At 39.7% G+C, this 21,321-nt stretch overlaps 1 protein-coding gene across 3 annotated transcripts in view; it reads right to left on the reverse strand.

The window, feature by feature from the left end:
* Positions 1-569: 569 nt before the first annotated feature.
* The window catches only part of net1 (neuroepithelial cell transforming 1), a 137,582-nt gene continuing 116,830 nt past the window's right edge, over positions 570-21,321 (reverse strand). For 2 of the 3 annotated variants that reach the window (XM_068059483.1, XM_068059482.1), the window contains exons 4-12: positions 11,326-11,433; positions 9,996-10,166; positions 9,301-9,363; positions 8,767-8,863; positions 8,286-8,362; positions 7,319-7,576; positions 3,085-3,255; positions 2,687-2,873; positions 570-2,245 (exon numbers count right to left, since the gene is read on the reverse strand). In XM_068059483.1, coding sequence (XP_067915584.1) covers positions 1,818-2,245; positions 2,687-2,873; positions 3,085-3,255; positions 7,319-7,576; positions 8,286-8,362; positions 8,767-8,863; positions 9,301-9,363; positions 9,996-10,166; positions 11,326-11,433 — 1,560 coding nt within the window. In that variant the 3' untranslated portion in view covers positions 570-1,817. The remainder of the gene's footprint in view (positions 2,246-2,686; positions 2,874-3,084; positions 3,256-7,318; positions 7,577-8,285; positions 8,363-8,766; positions 8,864-9,300; positions 9,364-9,995; positions 10,167-11,325; positions 11,434-21,321) is intronic. The other variant, XM_068059484.1, reaches the window with a different exon arrangement.

The following is a 21,321-nucleotide window of genomic DNA, read 5'->3' on the forward strand; positions in this document are numbered from 1 at the left end:
GAGGGTCAGTAACCAAAGTACAGATTTAAGGTAATTAGCAAAGGAATCAGAGGGGATTTTTTTTTTTTTTTTAAACCTAGCGAAGTATGATGGCCTGGAATGCACAGCCTGAAAAGGGTGGTGGAGCAGATTCAATAGTAACTTCTGAAAACGAAATGGATGTATACTGGAAAAGGAAAGTTTTCTAGGGCTATGGAGAAAGAAAAGCAGAGCAGGCCTAATTGGATAGATCTTTCAAATAGCGCAGGCATGATGGGCAAATGGCCTTTTTCTATGCTGTCTGATTCTCTAAGATTTGAAATAGCCTCGGGCAAAGACGGGATTTTTTTTAAAAAAGGAACAAAGTTTTAAGTAAGCTATAGTTAATGATAAATTAAATGTAGCCATTTTTATTAAAATGTGGATAAAATTAGCCAAAAACTCTAGCGACAGGATATTATCCTATTGATGAACAGAAAATGCTGAAAATACTCAGGAGGTCAAGCAGCATCTGTGCAGAGAGAGAAAGAAAGAAACAGAGTTAACGTTTCAGGTCAACGACCTTTAGAAACAGAGTTAACGTTTCAGGTCAACGACCAAAATGTTAACTCATTCTCTCTCTGATGCTGCCAGACCCGGAGTATTTCCAGCATTTTCTGTTTTCATTACAGATTTCCAGTATCTACAGTATTTTGCTTTTGTGTTACCCTTTTTAATTTAAAACATAAAAGGGAAGTAAACACCACCTATTAGCAGGAATTAGTGTAAACTGCAAAAAACACACTGACTAAGCTATAGGTTACAATTTTCCAGTTTTATTGTACATTTGAGGCTAATAATTTGTACAGACAAATGCCCAAATGTAATATCTTTCATGCTTGCCACCTTGCCTTGTGTATTTTACACTACATACCAGACTCCCTCTTCAGCACTCACATTCACAATACATACTTGTACCATTTTACATTGCAATATTTTTTCCATATTGCAATGCTAGCGACTGTTTAAACCTTACAGCCACTTGTGCACCATCTCAAACAAACAGTCGCTTCATGGCTGATTGCTAATTACTTCTCGCTAACCAGCTTTCCTTTTCTTCAATTCCATTAAATACTCTTCTCTATCCTTCTGCAACTTTCCATTATCCATCAAAACCCCTTTTCTGGGCAATTCTCTCAGTAGTCAGAAGCACAAAACACTTTTTGCATGCTTACATTAACAAAAATTTTGTGCAAGATCATACAGCAGGTGAACGGTCTACAACACAATCAGAGGAATGGCTCAAAGACTGAATTGCACGACATCTAGAAACAAACTTGACAAAATTTTTGCTTATCTAAAAAATGCATATAATTAATCAAAAGTACTTTATGTCTGAATTGCAAAGTAGTTTTTCCTCTAATATAATATAATGCTGGATTGCATTTTCCCTTGTTAATTAAAAAAAACAAAAATCTTAAACTGCACAGAAACAATATTAAATTTGAAAATGCCTGCAGGGAATACAGATAACACAAGGGAATGTACAATACAAAAATATTGGTAAGACAGTAGATGCCATTTACAAAACTGCGACAAAGAGGCTTTTAAACTCAATTCTGTTGCAGTGAATAACCCAGTAATTTAAAAACACTACTGGATCATTGTCACTTTGTAGAAGAACCAGAGTAGTTCAGCAAAGCTGTCTTCATTGAATAGCTGCCATAAAACATATATATATATATTATATATATATTAACAAAACAAGATTAGCAATTTAGTCCTGCTGCTACACCACAGCACAAACACTGTACAGAAGTATAAATAGAGTCCTTTTCCTCAGCCAAAAACAGGAGTGCTCACACTAACGTTTCTGTTCTCTTTGTCATCTGTTCTTGCTGCTCAACTGTTTCTATGCTTTGCTTTGACAAGGAATCGTGTTGCTTGACTGTTCCGTTACTTTCTATGCTGCTTGGCTCGGATTCACTTGTGTCCATGTTGGAGCCAGTTTCTGACCCACTATCTGTCATTTCCGCACCTTCAGAGAGGGTGGGTGACTGCCCTTCCACTGTGAGGTATGCTGGCTGGGGTGAGCCTTGCTCAGCTTCTTCATTCAACTCGAAGAGCTCCTTGTGGTCTGTTGGATAAGGCGACGTCTGGTCAAGGGACATGGCGTTTCGTAGGCAATTCATCCACTGCTGTTTGTTATAAATGTCGTTGGCCTGCAGTGTGTGTGATGACTGCCCTTGTGTTGTATGTCGGAAACGAACTCTGAAGATGTTTTTAGCTGTAAAAGAATTTAATAAAATGAGAACAGTTTCAGCAGAAGAAAAAGCTAGTTTCTCATTTAATAATCTTTGCAGAATATAATCCAGGAATTCATGATGAAAGCACAGGTAATGTCCACTGTAGACATTACAACTAAAATTTACTAAATTAAAAACTGACAGCAGCATCACTGGAAGAGATGGTCTTCAAAAAATGCAAATTTAATTAAATTTCTAAAGGGTCACCAATTGAAAGTATTTCAATGGCAAGTATTAATGTTTTACCTGCTCAGAAAGTTAAGCAGAGCACCATCAACTCAAGTTACAATAAATTGAAATGTTGCTCACATAAGTTGTTTCTCTGCATTTTAGGCATTAGACATAGCAAGGTAGTTCACAGCTACAATCAACAATTCTCGCAGCTGCTACACTCACTGTTCAACTCGTGATCCTTGGCTTACCTTTGTCAGAATTGCCGAAGGCTCCTCTAAAGGAACCTCCCATTTTGGTATCTCCATCCTGAAGATCTTCCAGCAGAAGATCTTTAACCGGGATTGGTTGACGGTATACTTGGTAACACTGGCGATCATTACGGGACACTGGGCGAGTCAGTACCAGGATTTCTTGGAACAGAAAGACGTATAGTTTCTGGAAAAGATGAAAAAAACAAAAGGATTTAAAAGAGCCGGCACAAGATATTTAATAAATTACACACAAGTAACAAAAAGGTAATAAAACTGTGGGCATTGATGTTATAAGTTTTGCTCCATTCAGCAGTAAAACTGCAAATATATACAAATAGCAGGATTAAAAACACCAAAATATAGGTCTAACAATAACAGGTAACTACTAAACTTACCGTTCCCCGGTTGTTTCGCAGCTCCCCATGGCAAAGCAGTACTTTGCTGCTTTCAATTAGAGCATCCTTCTGTCTCTCATCCAGATAGTCCAACTTGTCAATGTAGTACTGACAGTCAGACTCTCCTTTTTTCACATTGATATCTGATAGAACTCCTTGAATAATGGCAATCTAGAAAGCAAAATCTGAAGATCAGCAATTGTATTAAACTGTACACAAATAATTATAAATGTCTGGCTTGTTAAAATGCTTATTAAGTCTTTAAAGTTATGTACAGAATTGTAGTCAATTAAAATAGCTGAATTGAAAAAACATATTCAACTCTAATTTACAACTCATTACACTGCTGTCACTAATAGTATTTTGTACAATGAACCCTGCAACCAATGTTCCGTGTCAGTTGTGCAACTGTGCAGCAACTTAAAAATCCCCACGAAGACTGTGCAAAAAAATTACAGGAGTCATGCAATTAAATAAATCACCCATGCATTCCAAAAAAACTTAGAGGGAATGTTGTCTGTTACTGCACTTAAGAGTGGAGGAACACAGAGGTCCACGGGTACAGATACACATGGGTCTTTAACAGGTGGAAATACTAGTAGAAAAAAGCCATTACAGAAGATAAGCAGGATTTTGGATTGTATATATGGGGCATTGAATGCAGAAGCAAGAAATGATAGAGTGCTCTGTGCAATTCTGGGAACTCTATTGAATGATATGGTAACAAAAAGCAGACAACAAAGATTCATTAACTGAAATAAGAGGTTAAAGTTGAAAGCTCAATAAAAGGAGCATTTTTCAACAGATTAAGGTTGGCATATCAGATTTCCTAAATTATGAAAAGTTTTTAGGCAGTAAATACAGTAACCACAGCAATGTGGTTAACTCTTACATGCCCTCTGAAATGGCCTAGCAAGCCACTCAGTTGTATCTAACCGCTACAAAGTCTGTGAAAAGGAATGAAACCGGATGCAACACCCTGCATCGACCTAGGCACCGGAAACGACAACGGCAAACCCAGCCCCGTCGACCCTGCAAAGTCCTCCTTACTAACATCTGGGGGCTTCTGCCAAAGTTGGGAGAGCTCTCCCACAGACTAGTCAAGCAACAGCCTGACATACTCATACTCATGGAATCATACCTCACAGACAATGTCCCAGACACTGCCATCACCATCCCCGGGTATGTTCTGTCCCACCGGCAGGACAGACCCAGCAGAGGTGGTGGCACAGTAGTATACAGTAGGGAGGGAGTTGCCCTGGGAGTCCTCAACATTGATCCCGGACCCCAAGAAGTCTCATGGCATCAGGTCAAACATGGGCAAGGTAACCTCCTACTGATTACCACCTACCGCCCTCCCTCAGTTGATGACTCAGTACTCCATGTTGACCACCACTTGGAGGAAGCACTGAGGGTGGCAAGGGCACAAAATGTACTCTGGGTGGGGGACTTTAATGTCCATCATAAAGAGTGGCTCGGTAGCACCACTACTGACCGAGCTGGCCGAGTCCTAAAGGACATAGCTGCGGCAGGCAGTGGGGGAACCAACACGAGGGAAAAACATACTTGACCTTGTCCTCACCAATCTGCCTGCCGCAGATGCTTCTGTCAATGACAGTAATGGTAGGAGTGACCACCGCACAGTACTTGTGGAGACGAAGTCCCGCCTTCACATTGAGGATACCGTCCATTGCGTTGTGTGGCACTATCACAGTGCTAAACGGGATAGATTTCGAACAGATCTCGCAATGCAAAACTGGGCATCCATGAGGCACTGTGGGCCAACAGCAGCAGAATTGTACTCAACCACAATCTGTAACCTCATGGCCCAGCATATCCCCCACTCCACCATTACCATCAAGCCAGGAGACCAACCCTGGTTCAATGAAGAGTGCAGGAGGGCATGCCAGGGGCAGCACCAGGCATACCTCAAAATGAGGTGTCAACCTGGTGAAGCTACAACACAGGACTATCTGCATGCCAAACTGCGTAAGCAGCATGCGATGGACAGAGCTAAGCGATCCCATAACCAACAGATCAGACCTAAGCTCTGCAGTCCTGCCACATCCAGCCGTGAATGGTGGTGGACAATTAAACAACTAACTGGAAGAGGTGGCTCCACAAATATCCCCATCCTCAATAATGGGGGAGCCCAGCACATCAGTGCAAAAGAAACGGCTGAAGCATTTGCAACAATCTTCAGCCAGAAGTGCAGAGTTGATGATCCATCTCGGCCTCCTCCTAAAGTCCCCAGCATCACAGATGCCAGACTTCAGCCAATTCGATTCAATCCACGTGATATCAAGAAACGACTGAAGGCACTGGATACTGCAAAAGCTATGGGCCCTGACAATATTCCGGCAATAGTACTGAAGACCTGTGCTCCAGAACTTGCCGCTCCCCTAGCCAAGCTGTTCCAGTACAGCTGCAACACTGGCATCTACCCTGCAATGTGGAAAATTGCCCAGATCTGTCATGTACGCAAAAAGCAGGACAAGTCCAACCCGGCCAATTACCACCCGTCAGTCTACTCTCAATCATCAGTAAAGTGATGGAAGGTGTCATCAACAGTGCCATCAAACGGCACTTGCTTAGCAACAACTTGCTCAGTGACGCTCAGTTTGGGTTCCGCCAGGGCCACTCAGCTCCTGACCTCATTACAGCCTTGGTTCAAACATGGACAAAAGAGCTGAACTCTCAAGGTGAGGTGAGAGTGACTGCCCTTGACATCAAGGCAGCATTTGACAGAGTATGGCATCAAGGAGCCCTAGCAAAACTGGGGTCAATGGGAATCAAGGGGAAAACCCTCCGCTGGCTGGAGTCATAACTAGCGCAAAGGAAGATGGTTGTGGTTGTTGGAGGTCAATCATCTGAGCTCCAGGACATCACTGCAGGAGTTCCTCAGGGTAGTGTCCTAGGCCCAACCATCTTCAGCTGCTTCATCAATGACCTTCCTTCAATCATAAGGTCAGAAGTGGGGATGTTTGTGACTCCTCAGATACTGAAGCAGTCCGTGTAGAAATGCAGCAAGACCTGGACAATATGCAGGCTTGGGCTGATAAGTGGCAAGTTACATTCGCGCCACACAAGTGGCGGGTAATGACCATCTCCAACAAGAGAGAATCTAACCATCTCTCCTTGACATTCAACGGCATTACCATCGCTGAATCCCCCACTATCAACATCCTAGGGGTTACCATTGATCAGAAATTGAACTGGAGTAGCCATATAAATACCGTGGCTACAAGAGCAGGTCAGAGGCTAGGAATCCTGCGGCGAGTAACTCACCTCCTGACTCCCCAAAGCCTGTCCACCATCTACAAGGCACAAGTCAGGAGTGTGTTGGAATACTCTCCACTTGCCTGGATGGGTGCAGCTCCAACAATACTCAAGAAGCTCGACACCATCCAGGACAAAGCAGCCCGCTTGATTGGCACCCCATCTACAAACATTCACTCCCTCCACCACTGACGCACAATGGCAGCAGGGTGTACCATCTACAAGATGCACTGCAGCAATGCACCAAGGCTCCTTAGACAGCACCTTCCAAACACGCGACCTCTACCAACAAGAAGGACAAGGGCAGCAAATACACGGGAACACCACCTGCAAGTTCCCCTCCAAGTCACACACCATCCTGACTTGGAACTATATAGCCGTTCCTTCACTGTCGCTGGGTCAAAATCCTGGAACTCCCTTCCTAACAGCACTGTGGGTCTACCTACCCCAAATGGACTGCAGCGGTTCAAGAAGGCAGCTCACCACCACCTTCTCGAGGGCAATTAGGGGTGGGCAATAAATGCTGGCCTGGCCAGCGACGCCCACATCCCATGAATGAATTAAATAAAATAAATGGTGAAATTCTCTTCCTGCTGGTTAGAAAATTGGTGACAAGGGGGAATAAACAGGGTTAATACTAGAAGAATGAAGTTAGAAGTTCATTACAGAGGGTTAGTAGAGCCCTCGCAAGTGGCTATTGAAACGAGAGATTAATATATTCTTTAAAGGTAAATTGGTTACATATTTCATTCTGTTTCCTACATATTTAATGTTCCTTTTTCAAGAGATAGATCCAGTTCAGAGTTAGTACGGATACAGGAGTGATGGACTAAACTGTCTCCATCAGTGCTGTAATTTCTATAATTCAATTTACAGAATGTTACGATGCATAGGCTGTATTTAAATAAATATTAATCCCAACAATTATGTAGCTACATCCATTACAGATACTTACTGCATCTTCCAGGCTCTTTTGGTCCAAATGGTCACTAGGCGTATGTCGCAAAATCTCCTTTAACAGCAGGGGGTACTTGACCAACCGGCTGCGAGGAATATCCAGGAAACTCCAAAGGTCCAGTTTCCTGCTGAAGGGCGACTCTATGCAGCGCTGAAGGAAGTCCTGCACTCTCTTGTCCTGCTTCTTTTGATCCAAGAGTGCTTTTGCTGCCAGCTGGTTACTGCAATATTCTTTGTATTCATTAAGCCGCGGCAACTGGAGACACAAAAAATATACGTAGTGTCAGGAGTAGTTTGTAATAGATTCTTAAATTGATTTGTATTACATTTGACGAGAAAAAATCAATTTAAAATTGTTTTAGAAGTAAATATCTTAAATTAAATCATTGGCTTAACATTCTGGACAGTTTGCAACTAGATAAATCAATATATAGAAAAAAGTAGCCTAAGCAATTTACATATTTTACACAATGTGACATCTGCCACCTCAACGTTAATTTCGAAAAACAGCTTTCTGATATGAAGTTTGAGATGAAGTCTTGACCGCTTAACAAAACCTAAATAGAGTTGCTTTCAATGTACCCACATTTAGAGATATTTAGGCAGTGTTCGGGGTACATGAACCCATTATCATACCTTCCGATAAAAGGTTTACAGAAAAATGAAAAACCCTTCAGCAACAACTGTTTGCTTCAGGACTATTCTATATCATTAACCAAGGTCAAGCTTTTGTTTGCTTAAAAGTAAATTAATTGGAAGATGGCACAACAAAGACCTGTTAACTGATCTGGTGGCAAACACTGTGTTTATATCGGTTAACACTACCACTTTACAGAAACAGACATATAACATAACCTCATTAGGTAACTTGATGATGGTGACTATTGAATCAAGTTATAAGCCTTTGTCTAAACCAGGAAAACTGAAGTTTTACTTCTGATGGAACGATTTTAAAACAAACTTACCCAGTTCACAAGAATCTGACCAATTTGTTCCACTGTTCCATCTTGTGTTGTAGCTTTTGCAAGCTTGGTCAGCAGATCTGGAAGAAAACAAATGCATTAATTCAGTTGTCAGCAGTATCAGTCAATCAACTGGAGACGATGATGAAAAACTCAAGTGAAATGAAGAGTTAAAATATTAAATTTTTTAACACTTGTGTAATTAACTTCAAAGCATTTGGATTGGAAGTCAATTCATCATAATAAACCACTTGGCATTGTGAATAACTGAGACAGTATATAACTATTTGACAGTAAAACAGTGATAATTAGGAGTTGCTGTTCTAACTATGATGAAGCCCTTTATTTATCAGGCTATGTGTTGATGGTCATTGTTGATGAGTTAATTTGACTTAAAATTATCTTGCACATGGAAGTGATGTTCTATTAAGATCATCAACTCTGCCATACTGATAGATAATTATTCATGTCGAGAGATATTCACCTTCATGCAGAGGGATGTAAGAATCAAGAGCTCCAAATATCTGTGTTAATTCTTCTTCTGTCATGATGGACAACTTCAGCATTGGGTCATGATAAGCCTGTGCACAATAGACAAGAGCATCGAGCGTTTACAGAATTCTCTCTGAAATAAGTTTTAACCAACAAAAGCAGATATGAATCTTAATGTTCATATTGCTATAATAACCCTGCCAGAACAAAACAACAGATTTGCATTTTTAGAACGCAAAAATTAGCTGATGCACCTAATTTTAGACTTTGCTACAATTAATATTTACTGCTCAATTCATTGTATGGGCATTTTTGTAAAATCATTTTACTATATCAGCCTCGAGCCAGTAACTCTTACACAAAGTGGTTAGGATTTATACATTACTTCACCAAAAAGTAACTTCTATCAGTATACATTTTAAAATGAAGTTTTTGAACAACTGAAGACTATTCCTAAATAACTAAGATCTAATTTAAATTTATTTGCAAGGAAACAAGTATTGCATGCCTTCATTAGAACACTGACCTTTCGCGCTAATTTTAGGTCTTCAATTAAATCCTGCTCCCCTTGAAACAGTTCAAATATAGCCTGCAAAACACACAAGGAAAACTTCTGATGACATTTACTTGGCACGAAACAACTGTGCAAAGAATGGCATGTTTTCATGATCACCTAAAAATAAACTAATTTTACTACCCAAGATCTTTCCCTGAAAGTTTTAAATTTAGCTGCATCCATTATTATTGAATTAGGTAAAGTATACAATGTTCATTGCGCAACAGGAGTAGCTAGTCACATTTACCATGTACTCGAGTGCAGGATTAACGTATGGAGACAATTCAGAGTTTGATGTTATGTCTGCACAGATATCAATGCAAGTTAACTACCCTGAGAAAAGCAAACAGTTTTGTGGATTTTGAATCAAACGACAGCACTGGAAGGGCAAATTAAACAAAAAACTGACATAAATAGCTAAACATAGTCTTCACAATTTTCTAAATAATGCCAACATCATGGAAAAAATATCCTCCAATTGAATGTTTCAACTTTCTTAAAAAAAAAGACCCTCCATTTTTTAACCAATTCCATCTGTTTTTCTTTCATTGGAGAACATTTTTCTTTAAAATACTTTGATGTTTACTAGAAACTTTTTATTTCTGTATAAGGGCAATCTATAAGTGCTTTGAAAACTACTTTGTTCCATGTCATGTAATTTATACCTCTTGTCGTTTAATTTCCTTTGAAGAAAAATTTTTCTTTGTACTCATATCAAGAGTCTCAGACCACAATTTGCTGTTGCGCCTTTTAGGTGGAGTTGGGGCTGATGTTTTGCTGCACAGTTTTTGTGAGCAACTTGGAGATTTATTGTCACTGCGGAATGTGATGGATCTCTGCAGATGGAAAATGAAACTGTTAGCATTCCAAAAACACATACAAAGCATCTAAATTCATCAAGTTTAAAAACTGCTTATATGCGCCAACCTTTTGTTGTCCTGTACCAAAAAAAAATAATCAAAAATTCCCTTTGGGGGATGATTTACTTTGAAATTATATATCTATGCTTTCATGGCTGGGGACTCCAACAACAGCATGGAGAGACAGAGAAGGCTCTGCCAAGCTGATGGCAATGCACACACTTGAGTGGACTAGTTCATTATTTTTAATACTTTTTCTTCTACATCAAAACTAGGCAAGCTAATGTTCAAGAGTTCCCTCCAAATTTACAGTAAAATGATCAAAACATTCTCCAAATCAAGCATGCAACATAGACTCGTGTGTTAGCTACCAATATGGCTCAAACATATTGCACTAGCACACTGAATCCCCTGTGGCCTTTTTGGTAGAAAACTGCATCTGATTTGAGGTCAGCTTTGAGTTTCAGCCAATTGCATGCAGCTTTCAGTGCAACATATGGTTTAAAAAAAAACTGCCCACTGGACTTGGGCTACACTGACACAATGTCAAATTCCAGAAGGAATTCTGACCACTCGAGCTCCACATCCGTATACAAAAGGTGCACAATATTTACTTTTTATACTAAGGCAAATTAACTGAAAGCTATTGACTTCAGTTTTCGTTACGTACACATTCACTGTAAAACAGAACAAACAAAAAACAAGACGCTTTCAAACTCAACTATAGCACCAAACAATCATCAACCTCAAGAGTTGCCCGAGTCAGGTTTGCACTCGTAGAAATTTTCCTCATCAGCGTGTACTTTGTCCTTTCACTCAACACAAAGAGGGAAGACAAAGACAGGACACACTAATTTTGTTTTAAAACTTGACTGTTGTATGGTTATCTGAAGACAGGAAGATTGGCTATGGTGCCTTTACTGTCCAGCAGCTTGCCAACAATTCCCCCAAAAAAGGCTCAAGCACAAAAGGTGCTTCAGCAACCCAGTACCTATCATCTGCAGTTAACAGTTGCGGAGTGGTGCCTTACTGGCATTCTCAAACATTTCAAAGTGCTTCACAAAACACTTTACATTTCAGAATAACTTAATAGGGTTATGCAGAAAAATGGAAGAGGCGGGAAAGCAAATGTTACCTGCAATGTTTGGCCAAAGCGTCTGACTGCACCATTTTTTGAGGGCGATATTAAATTGGCCAGAGATGTTACTCGCGACAAGGGCCGAATCCGCTTGTTGCTTGGCTCCTGCAACGAGAACAAAAATACTGTTCGTGAATATGCATAACTTTTTGTTGAGACCCAAGGAATCCTGACTGCCATCAACTCAGCCAACTAAAACATCTGTTCACATACCACCAAATATACAAACACTTTCAATGTTCTCAAAGCAGACTGAAGTGGTGTTTGGTTACTGACTTAGCCCAACTTGGCCAAGTTCTACTCCTCTAGTGAGGAATAGTGACAGTCTTCAAGGTGAGGGGCAGAGGTGGAGGAAAGGTTTTCTGGTGACTAAGAATTCGCTTTAAGCTGATGAGAGTTTCCTAACCTAGCATCGATAGACCACCTCAGGTCACAAATAGCACAGATTAGGTGTAAAAAGTTTACTTAGTGCCAACAACATGCCTTGCTCAAGCAAAGGGTATTCTGGAATGACTTGATGCCAATGTTAAGTGGGAAAGTACACCCTCACTACCAAACAAAATAGTATTTGACACGGTTATAAAATGATGAATCAGTCCAAGTAGCTCAAGTTGGAATTCATGCACTGAAACGGATTTCAACTTTAATCCATAGGTTTAATGACCAAACCTATGACAAATGTTCCCATAATGTAAATATTAACTAGTTAACAGTTCCTATCATTAAACGTTTCTTCTATTTGAGGATCACCAGTTTGGATGAACAAACCACTAAAATTCAAAAATGTACAAAATAGCTCAACCCATTGTGTAATAGTCTCACTTTGTATTAGTGTTCTAATGGGCAGGTTAACTTGCATGCCATCAAGTGCTTCTTACTTTTAACTATACTTCGACAAATCTACTGTAGGTTTAAGTTCGCCGAGTCTTTCTTGTGGATAACCATGTACTGTGGATCATTGGTCATAAAATGTCTATCATACTTAGTAGCGGACTACACAGAGCAACAGCGGTTTGGACTCTAGATTGACAGTTATGACCAACCTGGATTTTTGTTGTAATACCAATAAACTCAAACATGGCCCACAGCCATCAAAAACAGTATGGGCCCTCCCTAATGCTATTTCCTGTCTTTGCTTGGTCCTCAATATGAGCTTCAAAAGGAAATTTATACCATAACTATTTTCTTTATAATTTTCAGTAATGCACATTTATTTAATTAGAAACGTAGTGGTCAGATTTCTTATGTACATGGATTATCGTTTACTTATTTGCTTTCTTTTTACTAAACATTGGCAAGGCCAATGGTGCAGACTACCACCTGAGTTGCTTTTGTATGGGTTCAGCTGCACATTGGTGCCACCAGTCCCAGAATGGGTATTGAGCAGCCAGAAACAACCTCAAAAAATGCATCTCCCAAGACTCTAGCCTCAGTAATCCCAACAGGTTCAAATTGAAACGGTCACCAGTTGCGTGAGACCAGTTGTATTGGGAGCTGCCAACACTAGGACACCAGTAAACCAATATAAAAAAAAGTATGATTGAAAAGACAGGGGTAAATCAGGAAGTAATGATTAGGCAGCATCAAATGCAAGAGAAGTCCTGGAAGAAGGGGGCAATTTCAACTCATGAAAAGGGCTCAGGCTTTACGCAGAGTTAACACTGTAATAATATGGTCTTTTAATTCAGTTTCTGAGGGTCTGGCATCAGTCAACTAACTCCTGTGGTTCATGATGTTGAATTAGTTTTCTCTCGTCCAGTGGTAGATTAACATATCTGATTTCAGCTGGATCTGAGAGACTCGCACCAGGCTGCAGAAGACCAACTTAACAGCATTAAATGTCAGGAACCAGTTCCTGGATGGCAGGCTCTTGGAATCCAAATGAAAATATAAAAGCAACTAAAGAATTGTTGAAAGAAAAAATGTGTTTGAGCCCAGGGGCAAGCTTCTTTCAAGCAGCATTACTTTGTGCAATGATTCCACTAATTTGCATGTCACTTAATCATGAGTTGGCATGAATTGGGTATTCTTTTCTTCAAGCTGAACATTCAAACAACAATTACAGGCATGAGAAGCATGCCTGAAATGATCAGTCACTCCATGTAGCTCATGTTCCAACAGGAATGCTGAAATACAGCAACAAAACAAAGTGTTACTAGGTGTGAACTGGTGAGTTACAAATATAAACTAAGCCATCTCCAGTGCTCGACTTCTATAATCACTGCATTTATCTATAGGCATTTGGACATTTAAATTGGGGTCCCAGGACAGTTGAAATGAAATCCAGACCCCCAACCTCCATGCAGCTCTGACCAATTTATCTTTATTCCTGTCCCAACTCTTAAAAACAGGAGAAGTTGGGAGAACAGAAATTCACAATGGGATGGCTTTAGAAGGAGTCCACTCTGCCACATTTAGTTGCAAGTAGAAATTCAACGGCAGCTCAAGAAAATCCATGTTTCCAATGGCACAGGAATATGGAGGTGCCTACTTTTAGGATAGTCCAATTACATGCCTGTAATTGATGGAACTGACTCAAATGCCAAAGTACTGTAAAACATGGAATTATGTACAGAATAATAAATCTTACGCAAATCAATATTCTGAGCTGGTTACAGATAGCAACAAAATAGTTACAGAACAGCTAATTGGAAACAAATTAGATTGCGGTCAATCTTTTTCTTTCACTTCGGTCATCTCTGGCCCAAACTGGTGCAAAGACACTGGATGCGACAGCTCATCCAGAACATTGCTCGTCCTACCCAGCTGCTTGACTGTTTTATTCTTACATACAATCGGAGTGCAACATGAAATGCCAAAAATGCAACTACCACACAGGATACATCAAACAGTTCTAGCATACAGTTCAGCAATGAATCTCAGGCACTGCCCACTGTAGTTACACTGCTAATGGAAGGCAAAGCCCATTTTGTTAGCACCACTCACTAATTTGGCATAGTCAGAGATACAGCACTGAACAGGCCCTTCAGCCCACTGAGTCTGTGCCGACCAACAACCACTCATTTATACTAATCCTACATTAATCCCATATTCCCTACCACATCCCCACCATTCTCCTACCACCTACCTGCACTAGGGGCAATTTACCTATCAACCTGCAAGTCTTTGGCTGTGGGTGGAAACCGGAGCACCCGGTGGAAACCCATGTGATCACAGGGAGAACTTGCAAACTCCGCACAGGCGGTACCCAGAATCGAACCTGGGTCGCTGGAGCTATGAGGCTGTAGTGCTAACCACTGCGCCGCCCTCCCAATTGCCATCCAAAAATTACCATAATGTAGGCTCAGATCCATATCGAATTATTGCAATACAGGATAAGAAAAACTGAAGCAAGGAAATCTGGAAAGCCAAGCAATATGCTGAAAATACACAGCTCAGCACAGGTTGGATCAAAATTCAAGAGAGAAAAAAAAAATCAGGCTAATGCTTCGGATGGAGGCCTTTAGCCGAAATTTTAAACTATTCTTTTAGATGCTGATGGATGTATAGTTCCATTATTTTCTGCTTTGTACATACTTTTTAAGTTTAAACGGTGACTGTACCTATTCAATACCCATGTAAGCAAGCATTTGTGCCGTTTACTGATCATCGTAACACAAATATATGCATTCTAAGTTGACTGCAATGAGGAAAAACCACATTACTTTGTCCAAAAGATAAGTCTTCCGCCCATACCTGCTAGGCACACTTGTACAAACTAGTCTGTGCTATAGCACAGATAAGGAGCATGAATATATTCAAACAGCCTTTATTTCAAGCAACGTTCATTGAAAACAATAATCCCCTTGGGACAGACAGGCTGAAAGGGAGCAATTTTGATCTTCCGACAACCTCTTTTTTCTAAAAAAAAAATGAGGTAGCAATGGAAACTTACTGCTGGCTTTGTACTGGCAAAAAATGTTCCGCCTGCTTATCTCAATTTCTGCCCCCTTCCTTGGTCAGCCTGAACTTGAAACAGGATCAGTCTGTTGATTGCCTGCCGGGTTTCCTACAGCACCTGACCCCTCCCCCCATTCCACCCCCTCAACCAATAGCTGAGCAGTCCAATAACACTGGAAACAAGTGGGCAGCTTGCCTATCAGTAGGAATACTTTTAACAGTCCAAATTGTCAGGAGTATCTAATTAAAACTTAGTTGCTGCACACTTCAAAACTGCTTTGTGTTGCTGGTGCAATAATCCCCATCTTTCTTGTACAACTCTTTACACAATGGCAATCTTGTGTACCTTTCACTAGTATGTTATACATTACAAGCCACTTTTCTGCTGTCACCTTTTAGTTCCAATTCTGAGAGATTGACGTCAGTGAGTCAGCTCGTCAAATTTACAATACCAGAACTGGCACCCTGATCAAGGCAGCAGATTTACAGACCCAGTTTTATGTCAGTGTATGATTTCGCTGCTTGGATAAGAGTGTTAGGTTTAATAGTATAACACAGGGAGCTAAATCAAGGTGATTTCACAGAATGTGACTCTAAACAAGTACCAGTCTAAGTCTGGAAGAGAGGTAGTCGCACTCTGGATAGAATAATAAATGGGCAAATAGAATGGAAAGTTAAAATCAAGGACATTTTCTGCACATGTAATAAATGTGTCTTCCTCCCACATTCACTAAACTCTGTTCCAGTTCTCGACTGAATACTCAACTAGCCTCATTGATGACTCTTTAGCGCACTTCCCAATTCTTTACATACTGCGAATCTCAAAAAAAAGTTTTTAAAATGCCTCTTCCTCATTGAAGTGGTTTTGGATTATGCTTCACTTCTACATTTGCAATGTGGATGTGGGTAGTTATTTAAAAATGACCACCTTCTTTCATCACACTTCCTTCAAACCTTAAAACTCAAGTCTCTATTAGATTCAACCAGATTAAAAGATTAATTAAGAACATGTTACACTGTAAAATCTATCCATCATACAAATATCAACTCTGCCATGTTTGCAGAAAGGCAGAATTTATTATAGCTTCTGTAATCTTTCACCTTGGCTAGCTCAAGAAAAAAGTAAAAAAAAAAGGAACTGCAGCTCTCAATTTTCAGTGCTGTGTACACTGTGGGAAATATTTAACAGTGCTGGATAACCCAAGGTGGCAAGAATTTTAAACCATATTGTCTTACACATCACAAGAGAAATTTTTAAAGTTAATGCTGTGCAAACTCAATGTGTTAAACAGCTGCTGCCTCTTATTGCAGACACTCAGAGGACACCCATCTTCAGATGGATGCTATAGATAATCCAAGGTCATTTTATCCTTGGAAGCGACACATGCATTACAGATGAATATTCAGCTACATTACATGGAGATACTTTGATGCATACTTCTGACTGTTATAGATGGCTACATTGCTTTATGTACTTGCTTCATTTTAAAAAAATGTTAATAGCAAGAATAAGTTTAAAAACATTGGCACAGACCACACATCCTTAATGGAATAGGACGCTGGATTGTTCCTACAATTCACAACCTTCAGTGAGTCTTATCTTCAGCATGTTTTTATTTTTTTTTCTTCCTCAGTGTTTTAAAATTTTTCCTTCATTTGGCTATCTTTTGGGCTTCCTGTCCATTCTTCACATTCTGAAGTTCTCTGGCTCTACTCATCACAATCCTGCGGCACTGTATTCATTATGGGATCAATAGCCTTTGTCAGTTCAGATAGTTTGCTGCTGCCATTATGAGCTCATGATGGCGATTGCTATCTGTCTTAAGACATTATTAAACTTGTGCTATGATAAGCAAGTTAAAAATAACTCAAAACTGCTCAAGTTTTCAGGTTATTCCTTTAATCAACATGATGGTTAATTGATCACTGCAGACATTACAACCCTTTCAAGACAAATTAAAAATACTGCCCTCCAATAAACAAACATTTTACTGCTTTTATATTGCGTTTGCTGCTGTACCACCAGAGTAAACGTGCAAGATCTGTTGTGGTTGGGAAGACCTGTTTCTCTTACTTGGGGGTGGATACAGACCTCAGATAGCAGCAAAACTACAAATGCTGGAAATTTGAACTGGTACAAGACTGCTCAGCAGCAACACTTACTGGTACTTGTTTAAAGCTAACAGTAGGGGAAATTGTTAAATGGATATGGAAATTTTTTTTTAAAAAGCAGTGAAATAATGATGTAGTTAATTTGAAATGCTAACTTTTCATGTTTATTGCACAAGCTCTCTCTCTTTGTAAATGTTAATTCCAACTCTTGAAACCACCCACTGAAATTCAAATTAGCAGAAATTTGAGCTGTTGGCTAAAGACAAGAAACAAAAATTATTCTGACAATGGGGTGACAGATCATTTCAAATGGCTTTTCTTAGAGAAGGAAGGATTCAGGAATCAAGACAGATCTGTTCCTTTTGTTTCCATGATTAAGTGTGAATTCTTCACTCCAACATACAGGGCAGCTGCCAAAGTTGCATCCACACATCTATCCAAGGAGCAGAGATCCTGGACACTCAACCTCCACTGATAGTTGTGTTTGAAATGAAAACAGCTTTTCTATCAAGAGGATGCTTATTCGTATTACGTTGGGAAACCAGTTCTGCAATGGCAGTTACAGAACGGAATCAACATTTAAATATCTGCAGGTGTGCTAGTTTGCTTGTGTGCAGTATTAAAATTGTAAAGCGAGACTTTTTGCTAGGGGACAAAACTTTTCCCAATGGTTTTCTACAGAGGTCAAAAAGAGCAAAATCCCATTCCTGACATGTACATGGCACAAGCACAAGAACTTCAGCCACTCAGTTTACCTCAGTCTAATCTAGTGGCATGGCACCCAGGTATTTACCGTGCTGTTTCAGTTGCCACCAGTGGAAGACCAGAAGGTCCAAGGCTCAGTTGCCATTTTATGTTGGATGAGAACAAGTCTACCCTCAGCAATCATGCCCTCAAAGTCAAATAGCTTTTGGCACACACAAAACCTACATATGTAGATTGAAAGACGCCAGAAGGCTGTAGGTAACCATGGAACGACAGCTCAGCAAGTGTATGCATTCTCAAAGAGTGAAAAAGAGTGATGCCTTGATGATAATACTTCAGAACAAACTAACAGTTCTTTAACTCGTGTACTGTCAGATCTTGCGTTAGTCACTATGTAGATGCTGATTTACACATCCACTCCATTTCCCAGAACACTATCAGAACTAAAATCTCACGCCTAAAATGAAACTGTTTTGGTTGGACAGGAAATTGTATAATCGCAAACTGTAAACCTTTCAAAGGATGTTATGGGACTATGGACAATCTTTAAGACAAATCAAAACGTTCCAACATGTGCATCCTGTAGCAAGAAAAATCCCTTCAAACATCAATCTTCAGCTTTTGACAAATGCATGGACACTTCAATGAATTACTGAATTCGGCCAATTACTAAACACCACTCATTGCTTACTGCTTCTAAATCAATGGGGAAACACCAGAAGACAGAAGGATGCTCTGAAACTACAAAACTCCCATCACCATTTCCTAGAATGGATAACAATATTGGACAATGATTTTGAAAGTTTTCCTACAAATCTCCTCTAGAAAGATCCTCCACTAGCTTATGAAGAAGTCTATTCTGGGATGCACCAAGAACTTTGACGTGGGACTGAAATGTGCTTTGCACAAGTTTGAACTTGCACCCCTTGTACAGCTAGTGTTAGCAGGTTATGTAGTTCTAATATACTTTTCATACCATATACTATCTTATATATCCTATCTTGTCTATCCAATGAAGACATCTTAGTTCGCTTTACTAAAATGAAAGCCCAATTTTCAGGTTTTTATTTTTAAAGTGAATTCAAAATCTCAAACTGCCATGATGGGATTTGAAAACTCATATTCTGGATTACAAGCTCAGTAACAATCACCATACCCACATTCATACAGTTCCAACATTATTGGGCATGTTAAGCACTTGACCTAAATAGTCTTGGTTTCTTTTGATTGGAGCTATTTTGACATCTTTCATCAAGCACATGGGTCATCCACTTTTTTTTCCTTTTAAGAGTACTTCACACTTCGCATTAAATTTCATCTGCCATTGTTCTCTAGATAGTTTACCCAAATTCATTTTGTGCCTCCCTCCAACTCTGGCTCCTAATTTGCAATTACCCATAAATTTAACCAGTTTGCACTGAGTTTTCCAATTCGAATCAGAAACCTGTTAGCCCGTTATCCATAAATCCCCAACACTTTTCAGTAAAGTAGCAGCACTTTGTGCATTAAAGGAGCCTGGATGTATGTGGGTATTTTACAGTCCATTTGAAACATCACTCGGGTAGAGAAGATAATTCAGCGTACATGATAAAGTCCATTGTCTCAAAGAATTAAGATGCAATTTTAGTGTAACACTGTTTAAACAAAAATGCAAGTTACAGATTACTCCCCATTCTTTAATGGCCCCATTGATTACATCTCAACACCCAATAGGGAAACATTATCTTCACTGTCTGTTACACAAATTATAGTTATCCAGCCCTCTCCCAAAGAAAAATTGCTTTGAATGATTTTAATACAGAATATACCATTTCCACTGTAACACTTTCCTTGAACTGTGGGTACAGTTTCTTCGCTTTGTTTCCAAAATAAGGTTAACCCATTAAAATCTAACTTCATGATCTTAAGATATGAAATAGGGGCACTCATTACACACAAAAAAGCTTTCCCACATATTTTGTTTAGATTTCCTCTCTTACATATCTTGTGCTGAAGGCAACATCTTAACTTGGGACAAGTGAGTCGTTTACTTGTACCTCGCACAGCAGGTATAATTGAATGGGTAGGTACTGGTAGAAGTAGAGGTCAACTGGAGTATCCCCCACTGCTGTGTTGGCCAAGACCAGCTAATTCAGCAGAGACTAGGGATCAAAGCTGGACACCCCAGTATTAACACAGGAACATAGGAAATAGGAGCAGGAGTAGGCCATTTGGCCCATCGAGCCTGCTCTGCCATTCAAACAGATCATGGCTGATCAAATACCTCTGCCATTTTCCCCCACTATCCCCAGTTTTTAATTAAACCTGAATACGATCAGGATGGTTTCCCTCCAGGCTTATGTTGTAGTAGTGAGCACCAATTCTACTAATTTGTGGAAGGAACTTTCCTCTAAAAGGCACTAACCATTAGATTTCTTTCACCACCCTTTTCTTCTCCTGCTCTAACATGTTTTCTAGGCTTTATCTAGTTCAGTTCACCTATATTAGTTTCATCTTTCCCCCCTTTCATTTTCCCATGTTTCGTGTTTATGTGTTTTGTCGCCCGAATCAGCTTACAGTTCCTTGTTAAAGAAGTTTGATTAATCAGTGTTATAGTAGATTTGCTTCCCACATGTGAAAACTGTAAAAAAAAGTGATCAGCGTTTGCTAATATAACACAGCCAAACCGCACAAACAAACAAAGCTTTCTGCACCATGGAACAGTCAGATCTGTTTTTTCCTTGGTGGCTCCTCGCACTGAGTTCCAATCTCAGATCCGTTACCTGGAGGGTAGGTCACATGGTGTAAGGCAATTTACCCTCAATAAAGGGAGGCAATAAAAAAAAAGTTTCAAAGAAAACTAAATGAGATAGCAAAGAAATAATGTATGGCATCAAATGGTGATGGTTGACAGGGGTGGGGGGGGCGGCAGGTGTGAGGAGGGAAGAAAGAAAAAGAATTAAAACCAAGAATCTGGAGGAGGGTTTCACAATATTCCACTCTGAGGCTGAAAGGAGTTTTAAATGAAATTGCATCTATTTTAAAAGGTGAGATATTTGCAAATATGTTTGTTTCTTTGCAATCTGTTGAAAACAATTTTTGGTTGATTTTAGTATCCAATCTTGCTAAAAGAGCAATAGCTACTTTCAACAAATACATTTTGAATACAAGGACTATTTTAATTCCCATGGACTGGTTTCACAAAAATATTTTACGTACAAGTAGGTCCTCATAAGGCATAGGATAAAAAAAAACTGGAGTCGAGCTTTAGTAAATGCTAGAAAAACAAAACTCATG

This window comes from Heterodontus francisci, chromosome 27 (genome assembly GCF_036365525.1).
Source record: "Heterodontus francisci isolate sHetFra1 chromosome 27, sHetFra1.hap1, whole genome shotgun sequence".
Lineage (NCBI taxonomy): Eukaryota > Metazoa > Chordata > Chondrichthyes > Heterodontiformes > Heterodontidae > Heterodontus > Heterodontus francisci.